Source organism: Cryptomeria japonica, chromosome 6 (assembly GCF_030272615.1).
Source record: "Cryptomeria japonica chromosome 6, Sugi_1.0, whole genome shotgun sequence".
In the NCBI taxonomy this organism is placed as follows: Eukaryota; Viridiplantae; Streptophyta; class Pinopsida; order Cupressales; family Cupressaceae; genus Cryptomeria; species Cryptomeria japonica.
In genome coordinates this window covers 612,441,154-612,458,569 of record NC_081410.1, presented here as the reverse complement: position 1 = coordinate 612,458,569, position 17,416 = coordinate 612,441,154, and the positions used below count along the sequence as shown (strand labels likewise).

Here is a 17,416-nt window from a genome sequence, read left to right as displayed (position 1 = left end):
GATTCATGTGTGTGTGTACCCTTCGGCCCATGTGTTTTGCATGCATGTGATTAGACCTCATGTCATCTCCTAACATGTGAGAGTCGGTCCATTGATATCATGTGGTAGGTTGGCGTTTAAAGCATCATTGGGGACTAGAGGTTCAAGTTTCATAGATCAGGTTGGTTGCTTGGACTCCCCATTCTTGCATTTACTTTATGTACTTAATTTCCTTCAAATATAAAATGTGTAATTGAGAACATTTGAGTCCTATTATCATGTTATTGTAATGTTTATTGGACCTTATTAGATGAAATCTAATTGTGCCACATTTATGGTACCCTAAGTGTTAATGATTTTGTGTATATTGGTGTTGGTACTGAGCATGTATGCCTTTAAAACATTTCATACAAATGCATAAAATGGACTTAAGGACTTAGAAATCTGCTCTTGGGCTTTAAAATGAATATGGTGTTTACAAAATCAGTTTTGGTGGTGTTGCAATCCCATCATGTGGTTGTAGAGACTCTATGTGTTTGTCCCTATAAAGTTGTCATTTTGATGCTAATTGGAGGCCTCTTGTGAAGTCTTGTAAAGGCTTGTAAAAGTCGTTAAGTGTCATAACTGCTAACCATTGCTTCTTTTGGCTTAGAATAAGAGTTAGGAGTGTTGGGGAGATTACGCACCTTCCCATCTTCTCCTTTTTTGTGTTTTAGTGGTGTCTAGTACCAAGGAGAGTTACTTTCCTCTGTCTTCCTCAAGTCAAGTTTTGACATTTTTGGGTTTTTGTGGTATCATAGGTCTTTGTGGATGTATCCATATGCTCGAGGTATATTGATGACCAATCCCTAGCTTAGAATTGCTCACTACCCTAGACAATAATGCCCTAATAGGGCTACAACAACCAAATTAGACTACAGCACTCAAAAGGGACCCTAGCACCATAATAAAACACCAACACCAAACTAGGACTCTAGCATTGGACATTAGTATCCCTCCAAGATGCTAGTGTCCCATCTGGGTGCTAGTGTCCTCAGGTTGGCCGATTTTCCAATTTCGTCATGGGTAAGCTTTTGTTGACCATTTATTGGGGTGACCTTGTTTATGAAGAATAGTCCCCTTAGTCTCTAAAATCGTCCCACTATGTTGGTGAATGTATCTCCTTGCCTTGGGAAGAATGTAGTTTCTAGGAAGTGATTTTTCCTCCTTCCATTTAGTGGAGTATTTGTACCTCCTAGTTGAGCAACCTTTGGTGCAAGTTGGCCTTTGTTTGAGATAGTCTAGGATTGTTTAGTGGATTGAGGTGATTGTACCCTCCTTGTCTCAAAAACCAAGTCATTTTCTAGTCAACTAATGTTGGCTCCTAGGCATCTCTTTTTTGGTGTCAATTTTTTAGTGTGTTTTTAATAGTTGTCAATTTATGATTCTCTCCTCTCGTCCTTGTGTGGTTTTCTGAGATAACACGATAGTGGGTTTATATACAATCATCGTTGAGCGTTGTCTTTTCTCTCATAGGTTCATTGTGATTTACCCTTATTAAGAAGTATAGATTAATGGATACAACAATTGTCATTTAAGTGACTCAAGAACTTACGGATGTTGCATCGATTGACTTGCTTAAGTATTATCATGTTATAGTTTCTTATACAACACCAAGTCAAACTAATGCTTTAAATAAATAATTCTAATTAGGTTGCTCTTCATAATAAGACCTAGAATCATTGCCATGTTTCAATAATTTTCTGTAGTTACAAGTTCCTTCTTTACCACAATCTTTGACACCAAACCTTCCATTTTTTGTGACATGTTTATAAGTGCATAATGAGAACACTACTCTAACTAGGCATAAGGCTTTAGCTCACCAAGATTCTTGAAAATTTTATTGACCAATCTTACAATCTAAGTAATGGATTATTTGTTAGAATTTAGTCCTTTCTCTCACATAATCTAGTCCTTGCTATATAGCTTACTAGAACACTTACACCTGGTTAAATTTGCAACAAAGCAATTTCTTTGTAGTAACACATATACTGCTATATCTCACACTAACAAATGCTTTAGGTAGGAGCTTAAAGTGAAAGATTTTACACCCCTAAATTCAAAGCATGTGCATCAACTTTTCCTTCAAAAGAAATTTTCACATCCAACAATTGTTAAAATCATTAAATATTCAAATATAATTTATATTGTATAAAATGATATCAATAAGAGATAATATTTAATTGTATATAGACTACTTCCCATGACCAATAAATGTAGTGTACAATTTAAGAGAGAGCACTATTATAACCCACTAAATCAATGTTGTGTAAAGATTATATACCAAAATCTAAGTTCAAATTTAATGTCAGTAGATCCATATGATAAACAAACCAATGAAAATGAAAAGTGAGATAAAATCTCCGAATATGTTTTATATACAAACACTCATTAACTATATGTAAGCCCATACCACTTTATTGTTTGAGAAAAAAAGGTATTTGTAAATCTTGAGGCATTTTTATGATGGTATCTAAGTATCATTATTATGAATCATGTGCACTGCAAAGAGATTTTGGTGCAGGTACTATTTTTTTTACTTTGTATGAAGTTTCTTACTTTTTTCTATTAAATGTCTCCATGTGCTAAGCATGAAATAAAATAAAGCTCCTAAATGTTTTTTTAGGACAAATGTTCTAGATACTAAATGTGAGTTCACGTATTGCATTCTATGAATCATGCATGTACGTGTGTCTAAAACATTTTTTAGAGCCCTTGAACTTAAATATGATAGCCATACATATGTAAAGCAATTTTGGGAGGATTCCTAAAATATAGTACTTCCCATGACCAATACATGTTCACATTTTTAGCCGGTCTTTTCACAATATAGGAAATTCTTCGTTTTCTTTGGGAAATGTTATGTTTCCTATTTGTTGCTTTTAACTTCATATTTTTTCTTGCTTGTTTGCATAACAATGATGTGTGTACTAATATTTAATTCGTTTAAGATGATGTCCAATACCATCAATTTACAATATCCAAAAAGCTTTTTTTACATGCATCTCTCAAAGGCTTGGGAAGACCTTCGGCTAGTTGTTTAAATCCAACAAGTGGCTTAAAAAACATCATGTGCATCTCACTATAAACACTCTTATCAACTGCAATCTTGTAATATGGTTTTCAACCTTCTAAAATTCATCTCAGCTATATATGTAAATGAAGATCTAAGATTTTTTTTTAACAACTTATAACTAGTTTTATTTAATGGGCTATGGATTTACCAAAAACAATTAATGTATTTTTACTTGCAAAAGTATTTTTTAGGGCTCTACACATCCTAGCCATCTGATATCCTAAACCTCAATTTTGTTGCACAACTCGATATTGATTCTTTAATTTTATTAGTTCACTAAAAAGAATGCGTAAATTCTAGTGAAAGCACAATCATGTACCTTGGGTGAGCAATGGTCATAAGCACAAGAGATGTGGTCACAATTACATGCCTTGTGCACACATTGTAGTGTGTCATTGAGAGTTTAATGTGAGCCCAATCTAGCACGCAAGCTTAACCTTCAAAGTGGTTTATCAGTAAAACAATTATCAGCTACAATTAAGAGATCATGGAGACACCTACAAGGCATTTCAAGAAGACAGTTGACTTAAGTTTTCTAAAAATGAATAAACTTTGTCCATTTTAAATCAATTAGAGATATTCTTCCAACTTAGAGCCTTTGAATTGATATGCTATGTTCAGTAAGTTATATGCTAATTTAAAAATAACAAAATTAAATGGTGCTTACAAATTTGTGTTGTAATTTGTTTATGTGATTGAACCTAAATTTTGCATTGTTTTTAAGTTGTGTTAATTCAAAATGAAACCAAATATCAGATTCAAGTGAAAATCAAAGAACTTGCTTATCCTACTGTAAACTGAAACAAATAAATTTCTATATTAAGAAATAAATAAAGTTTCCTTCACTTTTGGTCTCATTATAACATATTAACTGCCTTCACTTCTAGTCTCTTGCTAGGATATTAAACGCATTAATAATACTTAATAAAAGATCTCATAATGAATTTATTTTCTAATCTAGGCTTGAGATTATTTTGCAGAAACATATGGGTTAATAATTCTTAATACGAATTATTGAGAAATATTGCCAACAAACAACACTCACAGTCCTCCCAAGTTAAAGCTTACCATACCCTGCCATCTACCGAGTCTTTAAAAGGCAATTTTAACTTCAAGCTATATAAAAATATAGGAAAAATGATCCCTATTAGTTAAATATTCTCCATGTTGATTGGAACCCACTTTTAATACCCTGATTGCACGGACAAAAAAATAAAATTAAATGGACAATCAGTAATAGGTGTCAAATATCAACCAAAAAAAAGTTAAGGCAAGAAAGCATCATAATATCAATGATATCTAAACTTCGAGAAATCGCTAGGCATTAGATTTGCAATTGAAAACTGCTACGATAGTGACAATATTCACCTTAAAATATTCTAAGGAAAATATTTATCAAAGTAGAGAAAAAATCACCTTTGTGAATATTTGAATGGAATATATGAATCACAAGTTGCCCTCCCATTCTTCATAAAATTCTGTTAGAAAATCCTGCATAAATGTGTGCCTCCTCTCGGCCCGTTTTCTACCAGCCTATTTGAAACATAAAGAAACATAACAATCTCTTTCATAATTTGAGAATGTATTGACAAGTATCTATGCATCTGTGCGTTCATAAGTAACTTAACATTAAGAAACATGCAAAACGAAGGTGTCGCTAGCTAGAAATAACTTAAACATTGAAAAAAATATTATCTACCATTTTCATAATGTGAGCTCGATCCAAATTGAAAATCTACAAATTGGTCCTTAGGAAAGGAGTGCCCTAAATAAGAAAAAGAGCACCGATGGTATTAAAACAGTATTTACCATTTAAGACAATGAATTTAGTTGGTACTTGGTAAATTATAACAAACCAAAGTGATTTTTGAAACGTTTTCAAGCTTTCCCATTTTTAGAACATTTTAAGTTTATAGGGATACACACAACATCTGAAAACATAATCATTTGTTTGAAACTTAAAGGTGTGAAGTCTTTAGAAAATTCTGTCTGCGAAGTTCAAGCATGTGGTATATCTTGATAGTCGCACAAAGAAAGGGGTTACAAAAATAAGACTTCAAAAATTGCGGAGCAGTGGCCTGTTTAGAAGCAAAATAGATGACAACCACCAAATAAGTTGGTAAGGATAGAAGATACTGAAGACAACAACAAAAAACAACTAAATACAATTACGGCTGCCCAACTTCGTGTGAAGCAAAAAGCAACATATTTTAAACTACCGCATCTTAAGCCACACACTGAACATCATAATTCCTTTTTCTGCTTTAGATTTGTCCATGAGCAAGTAAGCTCCTTGCATCTGCCAGTGATTGTGGAATATTTTACACTAGTAGAAAGAGTATTAGTGATATCAGCTTTTGCTAGGAATATGAATCTCTATCCTGTTGGAGAATCCAACAATGAATAGAATTTGAAGTGATTTCATCTTGTCATTCCTACAAAACAGATGAGGCATCCCTGAGATGAAAGGTTCCAACAAACCGAAGTGATAGCAACAAGAACACAGTGACAAAATCATTCACTCTGGAACATATATATTCAATTATTGAAAACTCCCGCTGTGATTGACAAAGCTTGAGACAGGACTTTGAATACCACATACACACGCACAAGCCAACATATCTTCATATAGAAAGGAAAACTAGCGTACACATAATTCCCAGTAGATTAAGATGAGCCATAAATTGCGGGGGTCACATTAGCTATAAATAGCAAGCCGTAGAACCTGATGTAATATAGGTTGCATGTGGGTGCAACATAACTTTTGGAGTCTTCAAACACCCCATGGTGCTACAAATACAATCTGAAAGTACAAAGGAATCATAATCTTCAAACACCCCAGGGAACTAAATGTTGGTGATTTTTCTTGCTACCTTCAATCCTAAGGAGAAACACAATACGAGATAATGGGATTGGTAACCTAGAACATGTAATCAGCACTATCAACAGACCGAAGACAAGAAAATGCAATGAACAAGGCTATACAAGCCTTTTACTCTTCAAGCTCCACAAAACTCAGGAGGGTAATCCTATTATTGGTCTTGCAATGATAAACTCATGACAAACTGAACAAAAGACCTATTTAAAGTGGATGGTTCTCAGTTGTACAATGATGGGTGTGTATTTTATTGAACTGGAGCATAATCCCATTTACCCTGCAAGCTACTGAGAACAAAGACTAACTCTACACCTACTCCTACAAACATAAAGGAAATGATATTTGATTATGAGTGATCTTGAAACAACTGAGAAAAGAAGACCAGTGCTTATCCTACTGGGAACAAAGTCTAATTACAAATAAATCATAAAAAATCCTTACAATAGTCCTTAACCGAACACTTCATGCCTTGCATATAGTATTAACTCAAACTAGTACAGATCATTCTTAGTATCACATACAAATACATATATGTTGCAGTAACCTGAAACAGAATTTAACTCTTTCATCAAAAGAGACCCAATATCAAGACTACACATTCCCCATTAGAGAAGACAAATCAGTGTGACTTTAACAAAAAAATTCATACAACACATACACAGAAAATGGAGACAATCTGAAACTAATTTCATTCATTGATTTTCAAAAAATATTGGATACATTGTAATGGCAGTTCACAATATATTTGCAGAAAGAAATTTTCTCTATTAACTCAAACTAACACCTAATACAATCTACCTCTCAAAAATTCCAAAATCCTTTTCATTGGCCCTGATTTCCCTTTTATAGCACAAGGGAAAAAAACAAGCTTCAGGCCAATAGGACACATGTCAAAATTTGATTGCTTTACAATAGAATATGCCTAAAGGCATCTTTTACAAGTACAATGCAAAATCATCTTTGAAAGAGAGAAAGAAGGTGATTGAGAAAACTACTTTTTGGGATCATTGTCGCAGGCTTGAGCAGCTCCTGTCTTTGTCCAAAATTCAAAAATTTGTGCTGAGGGTGGCACAGTCCTCTGGAGGCACATACTAAATGTGAGACAAAATGTGCATACCTGCAAAAACAATATGGCAAACAAAATCCTGGCATTGAGAGCTACTCTTCTTCTGGTTGCTCCTCTTCAAGCATGCAATACTCTTTATGCCAGCTACCTATTTGTGCGGTGGTGGGCCAGCTGAAAGCTCTTGGTTCTTGCAATTTATTCATCGCTTCCCTTGTTTTGTTGTCCAACACACCTGCTGCCTCGGCCACAAACTTTTGGTACAAAGAATCAATTTCCAAAATCCTATCAACAATCAAATAATATGTATCTTTTTATGTGGGGTCCCCCCATACCAGCTAGTCCAAGACTAACATTATTGCATCTTCAAAATCAACCTTCCACACCTCTAAATCTTTTACTTGGTTATCTCTATTCAAAATTTTGGGAATATCCCACTTTTGAAGACCCCTAAAAGAAGCCATTTTTTCCTTCAAGGCTGCCTCTCGGCCCTCTATTTGGGGGGTCTCTTTAATCATTGTATTATAATTTCTCCATGTTGCTCCAACATTGGGGGAGCAGAGAGCATGTTTTTCACTACCAAAAATATTTCCTTCAAAATGGTGGCCTTAGGATGCCATGTGGCCTTCAATGGCTTAAAGAGTGAGGCAAGGTCCTGAAGTTGCCTATGGACCTAAAAAACATGTAAATATGAGGCATGAACCTCATCTAATTTACTTATCATTTTGCTGGTCAAATGCAAAATTGTGCCCTTTCTAATAGCTAGACATTTGTCTTTTCTTTCATCTTTGATTTGCTTTAACTTCTTATCTCTATTTTTAATAATGGTAGACAACGCCTTATTTTTGAATGGCATTCTTTCAAAATCTAAAATCAAAGAAGGAACACTCTTTGATTCGCCAAGCCCTACTTGTACCTGTTGTCCTTGGGGTTGTTGCTTTGTCACGACTGCAAAAGCTGCATCCCTCTTTGGTAGTTCCTTTTTCAACTTGGCATTTTCTATGTACAATTGATTGAAGCTAGGGAATAGGACTGCATGCTGCTTTTTTAGTATATCATGTTTCCTCTCTTCCTCCTCTACAGCAACCTTGGCAAAGAATGATGCATGTAATGAAATTGTTGCAGCTTCCACTGCTGATGTATCTTTCAATGTTCTCACTATTGCATCAAGAACCTTTTCTTCCACCCAATATAATAATCTTGGCTTCTTTGTATTAGGGGCCCTTGCCCACTATGCTAATGCCTTTATGCTAGGGTTAAACCTAGTACCATGTGTGCCAAATTCTCTGGCGTAGACAAGATCATCTTGTTTCATGACTTGGTCTAATATAAAAAGTTTCTCCATATCCCAACCTAGGACCAGAATCATGCCACTTGCCTGAACCATCTTTCTAGCCTCATTGAGAGTAATAATTATATTCTCCTTGTCAAAATTTGCCATTTCTTCCTCTGTAATATTCTTTAGCTTTATTTGCAACCAAAAACTCTTGAATTTGGGGGTCTTGACGAAATCGTCATCAAAAAAAAATTGAGAGGCAGCAATAATTCTCTCATCATTGCCATCCTCCTCGAGGATTATGCTTGGGACAATTGTCCTATCAGCATCCATAGGCTCATTTACAAAATCTGAATCTTGGAATGTATCCTTCGGAAGGGTAGGTGAAGGAACCCCTGAATCATCCTCTTCATCATCCAAAATTTCCATAAAATCAAACAAAACTGCTTTACCCTTCTCAATTTTTCTTCTTTGTTCTAAGGAGGTTTGGACTTCTTGTGGCATTGGCTTTGGAGGAGTTGACTTGGAGAATTCTCCTATCATAATTTGCTTTCCCTTCCTGTCAGTTGGTGCAACCCTTGGAGGCTCATATGTTGGCCTTCTTCAAGCTTCTGGCCAGATGGTTGCCCTAATTTTGTTTCAGAATAAATTGATTCAAAACTTTTAACTTACATACCATTCTAACAAAATCATTTTGAATAATAGAACAAGACCCCAAGTCTCTTTGCCTTCTCTCCTTCTCCAGCCTATTGAGGATGTCCCACATTTTCCTTCTGCCTATTGCATCTCTAGGGGAGCAATTCTTGATCAAATCTTTGTGTTCATCATACCCATGACTTGTTCCTCTCACTTTCATCTTGATTGTCCTAAATTCATTAATGTAGCCCTCAGGGTCATATTCTCATGCCTTCCCACTTTGGAGGCGATAAGTATCTCTTAAAAAAAATTGCACCTTTTCAAGTGCATCACATCCAATGGCAAAATCCCCATACAAGGTGCATCTGGGCAAATGAGTCCCCTTCTTCTCTAACTTAACCCATTGCCTCTCCATCCACATCAGTTTCCACATGAATTCAATGAATGCTAGACTAGGAGAAACAAAAATTGGCAATATGTGGGGGGCCTGCTGACACCCATAGACCCTAAATACTGTACAATCTGAATATAGGAAGTGTTGTGACCTTTTTCACACATCGCCCCATTGCAAATGGGTACCCTCTCTTTTCCTGCTTTCTAGGGTTTTGTTAGTATCCTGTGACCTTTTGCTGCAGTTTCCCCAAGCCTTGTCCAATTCAGAGCATTTCAGGCCCTGACGATTGAAAGTTAGTTCTTGCAAGTTATGTGATTCCGAAATGCGAACACCACCAGAGTGCTTAGAAAGGCCAAAGGACGAAGATCGCAATTGATTTGGACGAATTTGGACAACTTTCTATTTTTAGAAAATTTGCTTTTTTTGCTTTTTTCCTATTTTTTAGGAAGTTTCTTTTTTGGCATTTTTAGCCCAATTCCCGATATGGCTATTTTTAGAAAGTTTTCCCTATTTTTAGGGATGTCTGCTTTTTGCTTTTTCGGGATGCAAACCTAGGGTTTACACTTGCACCACTGACCAGCTTCGACCGGAACTCGAAAATTCCAAGTTTTGACCTAAAAAAGCTAAATCCCTAGATTTTAGGCTTTTTGCTTTTTCGGGAAGCAAACCTAGGGTTTACACTTTCACCACTGACCAGCTTCGACCGGAACTCGAAAATTCCAAGTTTTGACCTAAAAAAGCTAAATCCATAGATTTTAGGCTTTTGCTGCTTTAGATGATCCACCTAGGCATGGATTTCAAATTTCAAGTTAATCCAGTTAAATTTGATTAAGCTGTGAAATTTTGAAATTTTTCTAAAAAAATCCTCTAAGTCTGGCTAACGAAGGGTTTTTGCAGGTACAAATGAGGCCATCCAGAAGTCCGCCATGTGTTGAAGAGGCCATGATGGCCAACACTCTAAAGTCCGCCCATGAAGGGATGTGTTGAAGACCGCCTTGCATGGAGCAACCACCAAAGTCTGCCATGTATGCATTGGGAGGTCATGTGGGAGCACTCCCCAAAGTCCGCCACTGTCTTGGAGGTCATGTCGGAGGCACCTTCAAAGTCCGCCATGTATGTGTAAGGTGCATAGGGGTATAGCCCAAAGTCCGCCCAAGCATGCCAAGTGATGGAGGAGCCTAGCCTAAAGTCCGCCATAGGTTAATAGGCCATCAAGGAGAGGTGCTTGAAGTCCGCCCAAGGTCTTAAGTGTGAGAGCACTCTCCAAAGTCCGCCTAGGCCAAGAGGAGGGATGCCTAAAGTCCGCCATAAGCTAGGAGGGTCATGAGGGGAGGTCTCCAAAGTCCGCCCAAGGTAGGGAGAGCCTACAAAGTCCGCCCAAGAGCAACCACCAAAGTCCGCCCAAGGTAAGAGAGCTATGTGGGGGCACTCTCCAAAGTCCGCCCAAGGTAAGAGAGCTATGTGGGGGCACTCTCCAAAGTCCGCCCAAGGTAAGAGAGCTATGAGGAGCCTTGTTCAAAGTCCACCTAGGCCATGAGAAGCCAAGTTTAAACTCCGCCATAGGTTAGAGGGCCATGAGGATAGGTGCTTAAACTCCGCCATAGGTTAGAGGGCCATGAGGATAGGTGGTTAAAGTCCGCCTTGCATGGAGCAACCACCAAAGTCCGCCCAAGAGCACCTTCCAAAGTCCGCCATACCTTGGAGAGGTAGGCAAAGTCCGCCAAAACATGGAGAAGATGAGGATAAACTTCCTAAAGTCCGCCTACAGATGGGAGGTCAAACAAAGTCAACATGATGTCATAAAAATCCACAGAGATTTCAAAATTAAATCCAAAATGAAGAAAATATCTAAGGATTATTAAATATCTTCAAAATAAATCCAAAATGGAAAGTTTTTTTTGAGGAAAAGAATATTGAAAGATTATTGAGATATTAAATCAAAGTGGAAAGTTTTTTTTGAGATATTGTCTTCAAACTGGGAAACATGAAGTTAAAATTAGAAGTATGAGTTGGATGATTTTAAAGGTTTCTACTTGAAGATTTAACCTTGTCTACAAATACTTCATTATCAACTTCATTATTACACCAAGAAGTTCAAAGTTACCAAGGAGAGCTTAGTAAAGTATGACAGTTTGAAGATCATCTGGAGAAAATTCTAGATATTGCTGGAAGTTGGATAATTTTTTTTTTTGGCAAAAGTTTTACAAATTTTTTGGAGAAAGGCAACTAGCACGAGGAAGAATTATCTAAACTTTTCTGAATTTTCTGAGTATTCTGGAGAAAATTCTAGCCTTACTTCTATCCAAGTCAGAGGTGAAATTAAAATTATGAATTTTCTGAATATTTTCCAGAATTTACTTTATGAAACTATGAAACTATCCATATTAGGTTGGTATTTATTCCAGATTAATTTAAATATTCAGAAGTAATTGTACATTTGAGACATCATTCTTTAATTTATTTCAGTTTATAAAAGGACCCTGCTTGGAATTTACTTCTGAATATTTGTAATAAAGTTTTAATATAACAGCGAAGTACACTGTAACATGTTTTAAAATTACAAAAGTATGATGATAATGTTACTTTGTTTTAAATGTAACATGTTTTAAAAAAAATTAATTTTAATATTTAAAATTTAAAAAAAGATTAAAACAGAGTATTCATGGGAGGCAGCATATTCATGGGAAATACTTGCAAACTAATTTTTTTTTTTGTTTTAAAGTATGCCCACGCCGGCCGAGTCCAGGGCTCGAGACTCACCGAGTTTGGCGAGTTTGGGCCAAACTCGCCAACTCACTCGCCAGACTCGGACGAGTCCGAGTCCGAGCCCCTTTTGGGTTATATTAAGATCATATTACATGAAACTATGCACCTAAACTTAATATTTGGTAAGCTACTTGTACATTTGAGACATCATTCTTTAATTTATTTGGTAACCTTGAATATTAACTTTGTGGAGAAGATGAATATATCTATAATGTAGTAAAGAATGAACATCATAATAAGGCTGGTTGTGGTTACCACCAAGTGTCAAAACTCTCAAAAAATTTCACACTTAGCCAAAAAAAAAAATGATTTTCTTCCTCCAAATAATGTACCTTGAGACTTAAGACTGAGGGTTTTTAGGTGGAAATTCGATTTTTATGGCCAAGTATGAGAATAAAAATGGAAAATTTTCCAACACTTAGCCATTTCGCAGCCCCATTATTTTCAAAACTTTTCAAATTATTTTCTAACTTTAAAATTTCATTGTTTGCCTGCAGGCCCTAGACATTATGAAATTACAGGTAGACAAAGATGCTCCTCCAGAGTCGAGGATGACTTCAAAGTGGAAGAACATCAGCGACACCAACCTCGAACACATCAATCTGAGGGAATTTAAGAAGTGAATGTTTGGTCTGGACAACCTTGTGCCTACCACCATTGCGCGAAAGATGATGAAGAGTGGTATCGTGCATGTTGATGGCTTCCTCCCCACCATGCAGTGCAATGAACTAGTAGTCGAATGTGCCAAACACTATAACCCCATCAGTAAGGACATTGTTGCACCTGATGGAAGAGTGCTGGCGAATGTCAGTGATGAGGCCATCAGAGAGGCCTTCAGGATCCCAGAGTACCACAACACAGTGTATATGACAAAGGACGAAGCTGACAGTCTGTACAATGACCACCTAGAGGAATATGATGCCATAGTTAACCATTCCTGGCTAGACAAGCCAAGGAAGGGCGCCTCTAAACTCCAGAGAAAGAGCCTAGTGCGAGCATACTTCAAGGAGGACATTGGGGACATGATTGTCCTGCTCAATAGAATAATAGGAAATCCTCAGGGAGCTCCATTCGAACCTTGGATGTATTATTTCATTAATGAGATAATCAATGGAGTAAAAATGATAGACTGGGCCCGGATGATCAGCGACAACCTAGACAGCCAACTAAGGAACCTGGAGACGAATAGGACTTTCTTCATGAGTTCTTAATTGTTTTATTCTTTGGCCAGGACCTACAGGTACAGAGGTCTCACTTGTAGAGAAGTTGAAAACAAGGAGAACCAGTTTCCAGTATACGATTGCTATCCCCAGCTCCACATGGAGGAGAAATTCCATTTCAAAAGGGTGAATGATACCTTCCCGATGCACATTACCCGGACACTTCAAGGTGGCCTGCACCAGAGGCTCTCTCAAGAGTCTATGGACTTCATCGGTTGGTTCGGGTGTTGGTACATCCAATATCCAAAATTCACTTACCTCTGAATTCAGGGATTCTCCGGTCCTCCATACAAGCTTCCAACTTACCCTACCAACCGAGTGGTGTTGCTCGAGGTTGTGAGACAATTGGAGGAGTATATAGTGATTCAAAGGGATAAGCAGAAGAAGGCAGGGACGTCCTCACTTACGATTGGTAATGGGCTGGAAACATGTCCATCATCACAGGCTGTTACAACCGCTGAGAAGGAGCTGGCCTGGTATCCCTTCTATCAATACAAGGCAAGAAAAGATTTCGATCCATTCCATAGGATAAAGAAGATCGAAGGAACAACGTTTGAGCACAGACTGGATCTAGAAGACTACTGGGCTAATGCAGCCGATAGCTTCGAGATCAGGAAGAGATTCTGGTCAAGAATCCCATTGGGTATGGTGAGAGCAACAGAAGTATTCAGAGTTGCCGATCAGGTAGAAGAAAGCCTAGAACTTCAGCAGTCGGGCTTTGAGAAGATGAAAAATGAACCCTTAGTCTTAATAGATTGGACAAAGGAAGAGAAATCAGATCTAGCAGACCTCATGAGGTCAGTGGTTGAGTATTCAAGGTAGTGGGCATCTAAAAAGACAAAATAGTTGAATGCCAAAGGTGTGACCTTGGCTTATGAATTAATGGGAGTAGATGATACCCTGTCCGTCAATCCTTGTACCTCCGCCGGTGATGCTCGAAATCCAGAAAGTGTTGGGTCTCGAAAGAGGAAGGAGTTGGTTGGAAGCTCCACAAAGGTCACAGGGAAAAGGGTTGTAGGTGAGAGAAGAGAATCCAGTGAGAGTCACTCCATCCTAAGTGTTGCTTCCATTGTGCCCGATCAGAGTGCAACTGGGGAGCAAGAGATGAACATATGTGTGATTGATGATGAAGTAAGAGTGCTTTCCCAGCCAGTTAAGGAAGTAGTGGAAAAGGTCTTCCAAAGTCCAGACAGAGAGCAAATTGAAGCACCTACAATCTTCTTGGATGGCATACCAGCAAACCCAAGAGAGGCAGATGATGAGTTTGATCGGAACACTATAGAACAATCAACCATTCCGGATTGGCTGAGAGCAAGGATAAAGGCCAAGGTTCCCAAGGAAGCCCACTCAACCGAGGAGGTCACCGCAGCATTCCTGGAGAAGGTGAATGAACCCGCTATAGCTAAATCACCCAAACCTGCCAGGAAGTTTTCCTTAATTCAGAGAGACAGTGTCAGATTCAGGACAGTCCAGATAGCGGTGCCCAAAGAAGGGAAGACTAGAGACAATGTCACCGCAGATGATTACAAGGTTACCACCATAGAGCTGGGTAAGCCCACCCAGGACCAAGAGATCCAATATTTTGATGACTCTTGCAACGTTCTAAAGACGAGGCTGGCTCATGAAAAGGAAAAAAGGAAGAAGGTTGAAGAAGAGAACCAACAGTGGAAGAGGTATGTTCTCCATCTTACCAGCCCACTCAACCGTGAAGTCCCGGTTACTCCGCCACAGCCTCTTCAGCAGGGATCAATAAAGGACTATGATGATATGAAGGGCTCGTACACTCAAGAAAAGGAATGGATTTCAGACGCTTTGGTGCGTGCTGACACACTAATAGAAAACTTAGTATCAGCACACGAGGCAACTTCTTTATTGATTGATCATATCCAAGATCTAGCCTCCAATTGGGAAGAGGTGGATGAAATTCAGAATGAAATACTCCCTCATCTGAAGGTTATCTAAGGCATGTCGAAGAGGAGCTTAGTGGATGCAGGCATCATACAGACAGGAGACAGGTACGACTTCGGCACATGGTACTATACTCTGGTCACTCGGATTGAGGTTCTGAAGAAATCCAAGACCAAGTGCTTTGAGACAAAGGCAAGTGTTAGAGAGATCCTGGGCAAGGTATTCTATGTGGCGTCAAAGATCTGGAAGAAGGAAAGCCTAAGGGAGAAGCATTTACAAGTAGAGAACCTGAGAGCCAGGATTCAGGCAAGCTTCTTTAGGGATTCAAGGATGATTGACAAAGGCGATCTTTCAAAGATTGCAAACTTCCTCTCCATCGATGATGCCTTCCTCACCCAAGCAGTTGAGTGGGAAGGCATCCTTGCCACATGTATCGATGATGTGGACCTCATCGACTTCCAGATTGGCGGTTTGCCAAGTGTCACCATGGAGGAAGTCAAGCTCATTGTGTCCAGATACGTTGAATCTCTGAAAGAAGAAAGTGGCCACTCACCACAGTGAAATTAGCAGCTACGCCACGTGTCACTCTTCCATTTGTTTGAACTGATAAATATTCGGGAAACCCTAATTAGGGTTTAAGACTTTCAATCTTGGCCCTTGATCGTTGTTTGATCTTGGCCATTCATTCATTTTGAAAAACTATATAAGGTTGCCTCCTCTCATTTGGAGGGTGTGAGGTTTTGATGTATTGTTGCTTAAGGTCATTTCCAGATAATATATTGCATGTGCACTGCTTTGTAATCTCTATTATTTGAATGATTTGCATGGTTTCAATTGCCTCAACACTTAGTTAGAATTAATTTAGATTTGCTTTCATTGTTGTTAACTTGAATGAAGGATTTGATAAGTGTCAATTGATGGTGTATCTCCGCTCATACTTTTGGTGTATGGATGATTTCCATCTCACCATGCAAAGTTAGTCTGAGCCCATCCCCAGTGCATCCCAACATCTCGATCATAAGCACAACCCATTGAACATTGCACCGGCCTTGTGTAGTTGTCCCTAGTGTGGCGAAGCAAGGTTTGGTTTCTCAAGAGCACCCAGTTGATACCGTCTCCATAATTCGTAGGATTAGATTAACCCCCCTCGAACCCTATCCTTTTTCCCTTCCTTTTGAAAGTCTAAATCCCAAAAAATTCCCAAAAAAAAGAAGAGCCTAAAATTGCCAAATCCATCTAAGTTCAGCAGTTCAAGATACTTGTCAACGTAAGTCCCCCTTGAAGTTTCAGCATACACTACCCAAGAAGCTATTCCACTAAAGTCACTTGTTCGCACATATAGACCTTGGAATCAGTAGTAATTTTTCAGGAGAGGATAGAATGCCTTCGGGTATCCTATCCTAATGTTTGGTAGATGATAAAACAAACACCAACAGGAAGAAAACACCAAAATTGTGGGTGAATGCACCCTCTAGGAACTACACATCCTTTGGTTTTACAACCCTTATTCTTAGCACTTTTATAATATCCTTAGGAATCTTTGTGGTCTAGAGTCGGCACCATCCTAGCACCTTCATAACAAATTGATCAACGAATGCAATATAATTTGACCACCGAGATCCCTTGTCCCAAATTTGGATCCACCTTTGGATTGGCTACCTACCGCCCTCTTTGGGGTCAAACATATATATATTTAGGCTTTGCCCCCATTCTATTTTGTTCTGGAAAAGAATTAAATAGCACAAAAGAGAATAATATCTAAAATCAATTGGGGTTTTTTCATCTTTTGCTTCGATCAACCCCTCATGCAGCTTATCCTGGATGTAGGTAGCAAAGTCATTTAGCTCATTTGACTGTGGGTGTTGGATCTTCATTGCCATCATCATGAATTCTATTGGCATTTTGGTTTCCCACAGTCAATCTCTAGAACCTAACATAAGGCATAATATGTCTTCACAAAATAATTTTCAAATGTTATCAATTCAAAAGGCTCCTTCTCAATTTGCAATAGATAATTCTTTCCACCTTGATATAATTTCTTCCTATATTGGGGCACTTCCTCATCCCTCATGACCCCTCTTTTCTAGTTGTATTCCACTTGCAGCCTCTTCAAGTCAATTTGCCTCAAAGCATTTCTACTTAAATCAAAACAAGAAATTATGGAATCCTTGGCCACATCCA

General features: G+C 38.1%; 1 protein-coding gene across 3 annotated transcripts in view; it reads right to left on the bottom strand.

The window, feature by feature from the left end:
- Positions 1 to 3,887: 3,887 nt before the first annotated feature.
- The window catches only part of LOC131037737 (uncharacterized), a 109,909-nt gene continuing 96,380 nt past the window's right edge, over positions 3,888 to 17,416 (bottom strand). Inside the window, exons 7-8 of one of the 3 annotated variants that reach the window (XM_057969929.2) lie at positions 4,511 to 4,627; positions 3,888 to 4,286 (exon numbers count right to left, since the gene is read on the bottom strand). In XM_057969929.2, coding sequence (XP_057825912.2) covers positions 4,541 to 4,627 — 87 coding nt within the window. In that variant the 3' untranslated portion in view covers positions 3,888 to 4,286; positions 4,511 to 4,540. Of the gene's footprint in view, positions 4,287 to 4,510; positions 4,628 to 4,793; positions 4,860 to 5,026; positions 5,530 to 17,416 lie in introns of those variants that run through there. The other 2 variants (XM_059207523.1, XM_057969930.2) reach the window with 2 other exon arrangements.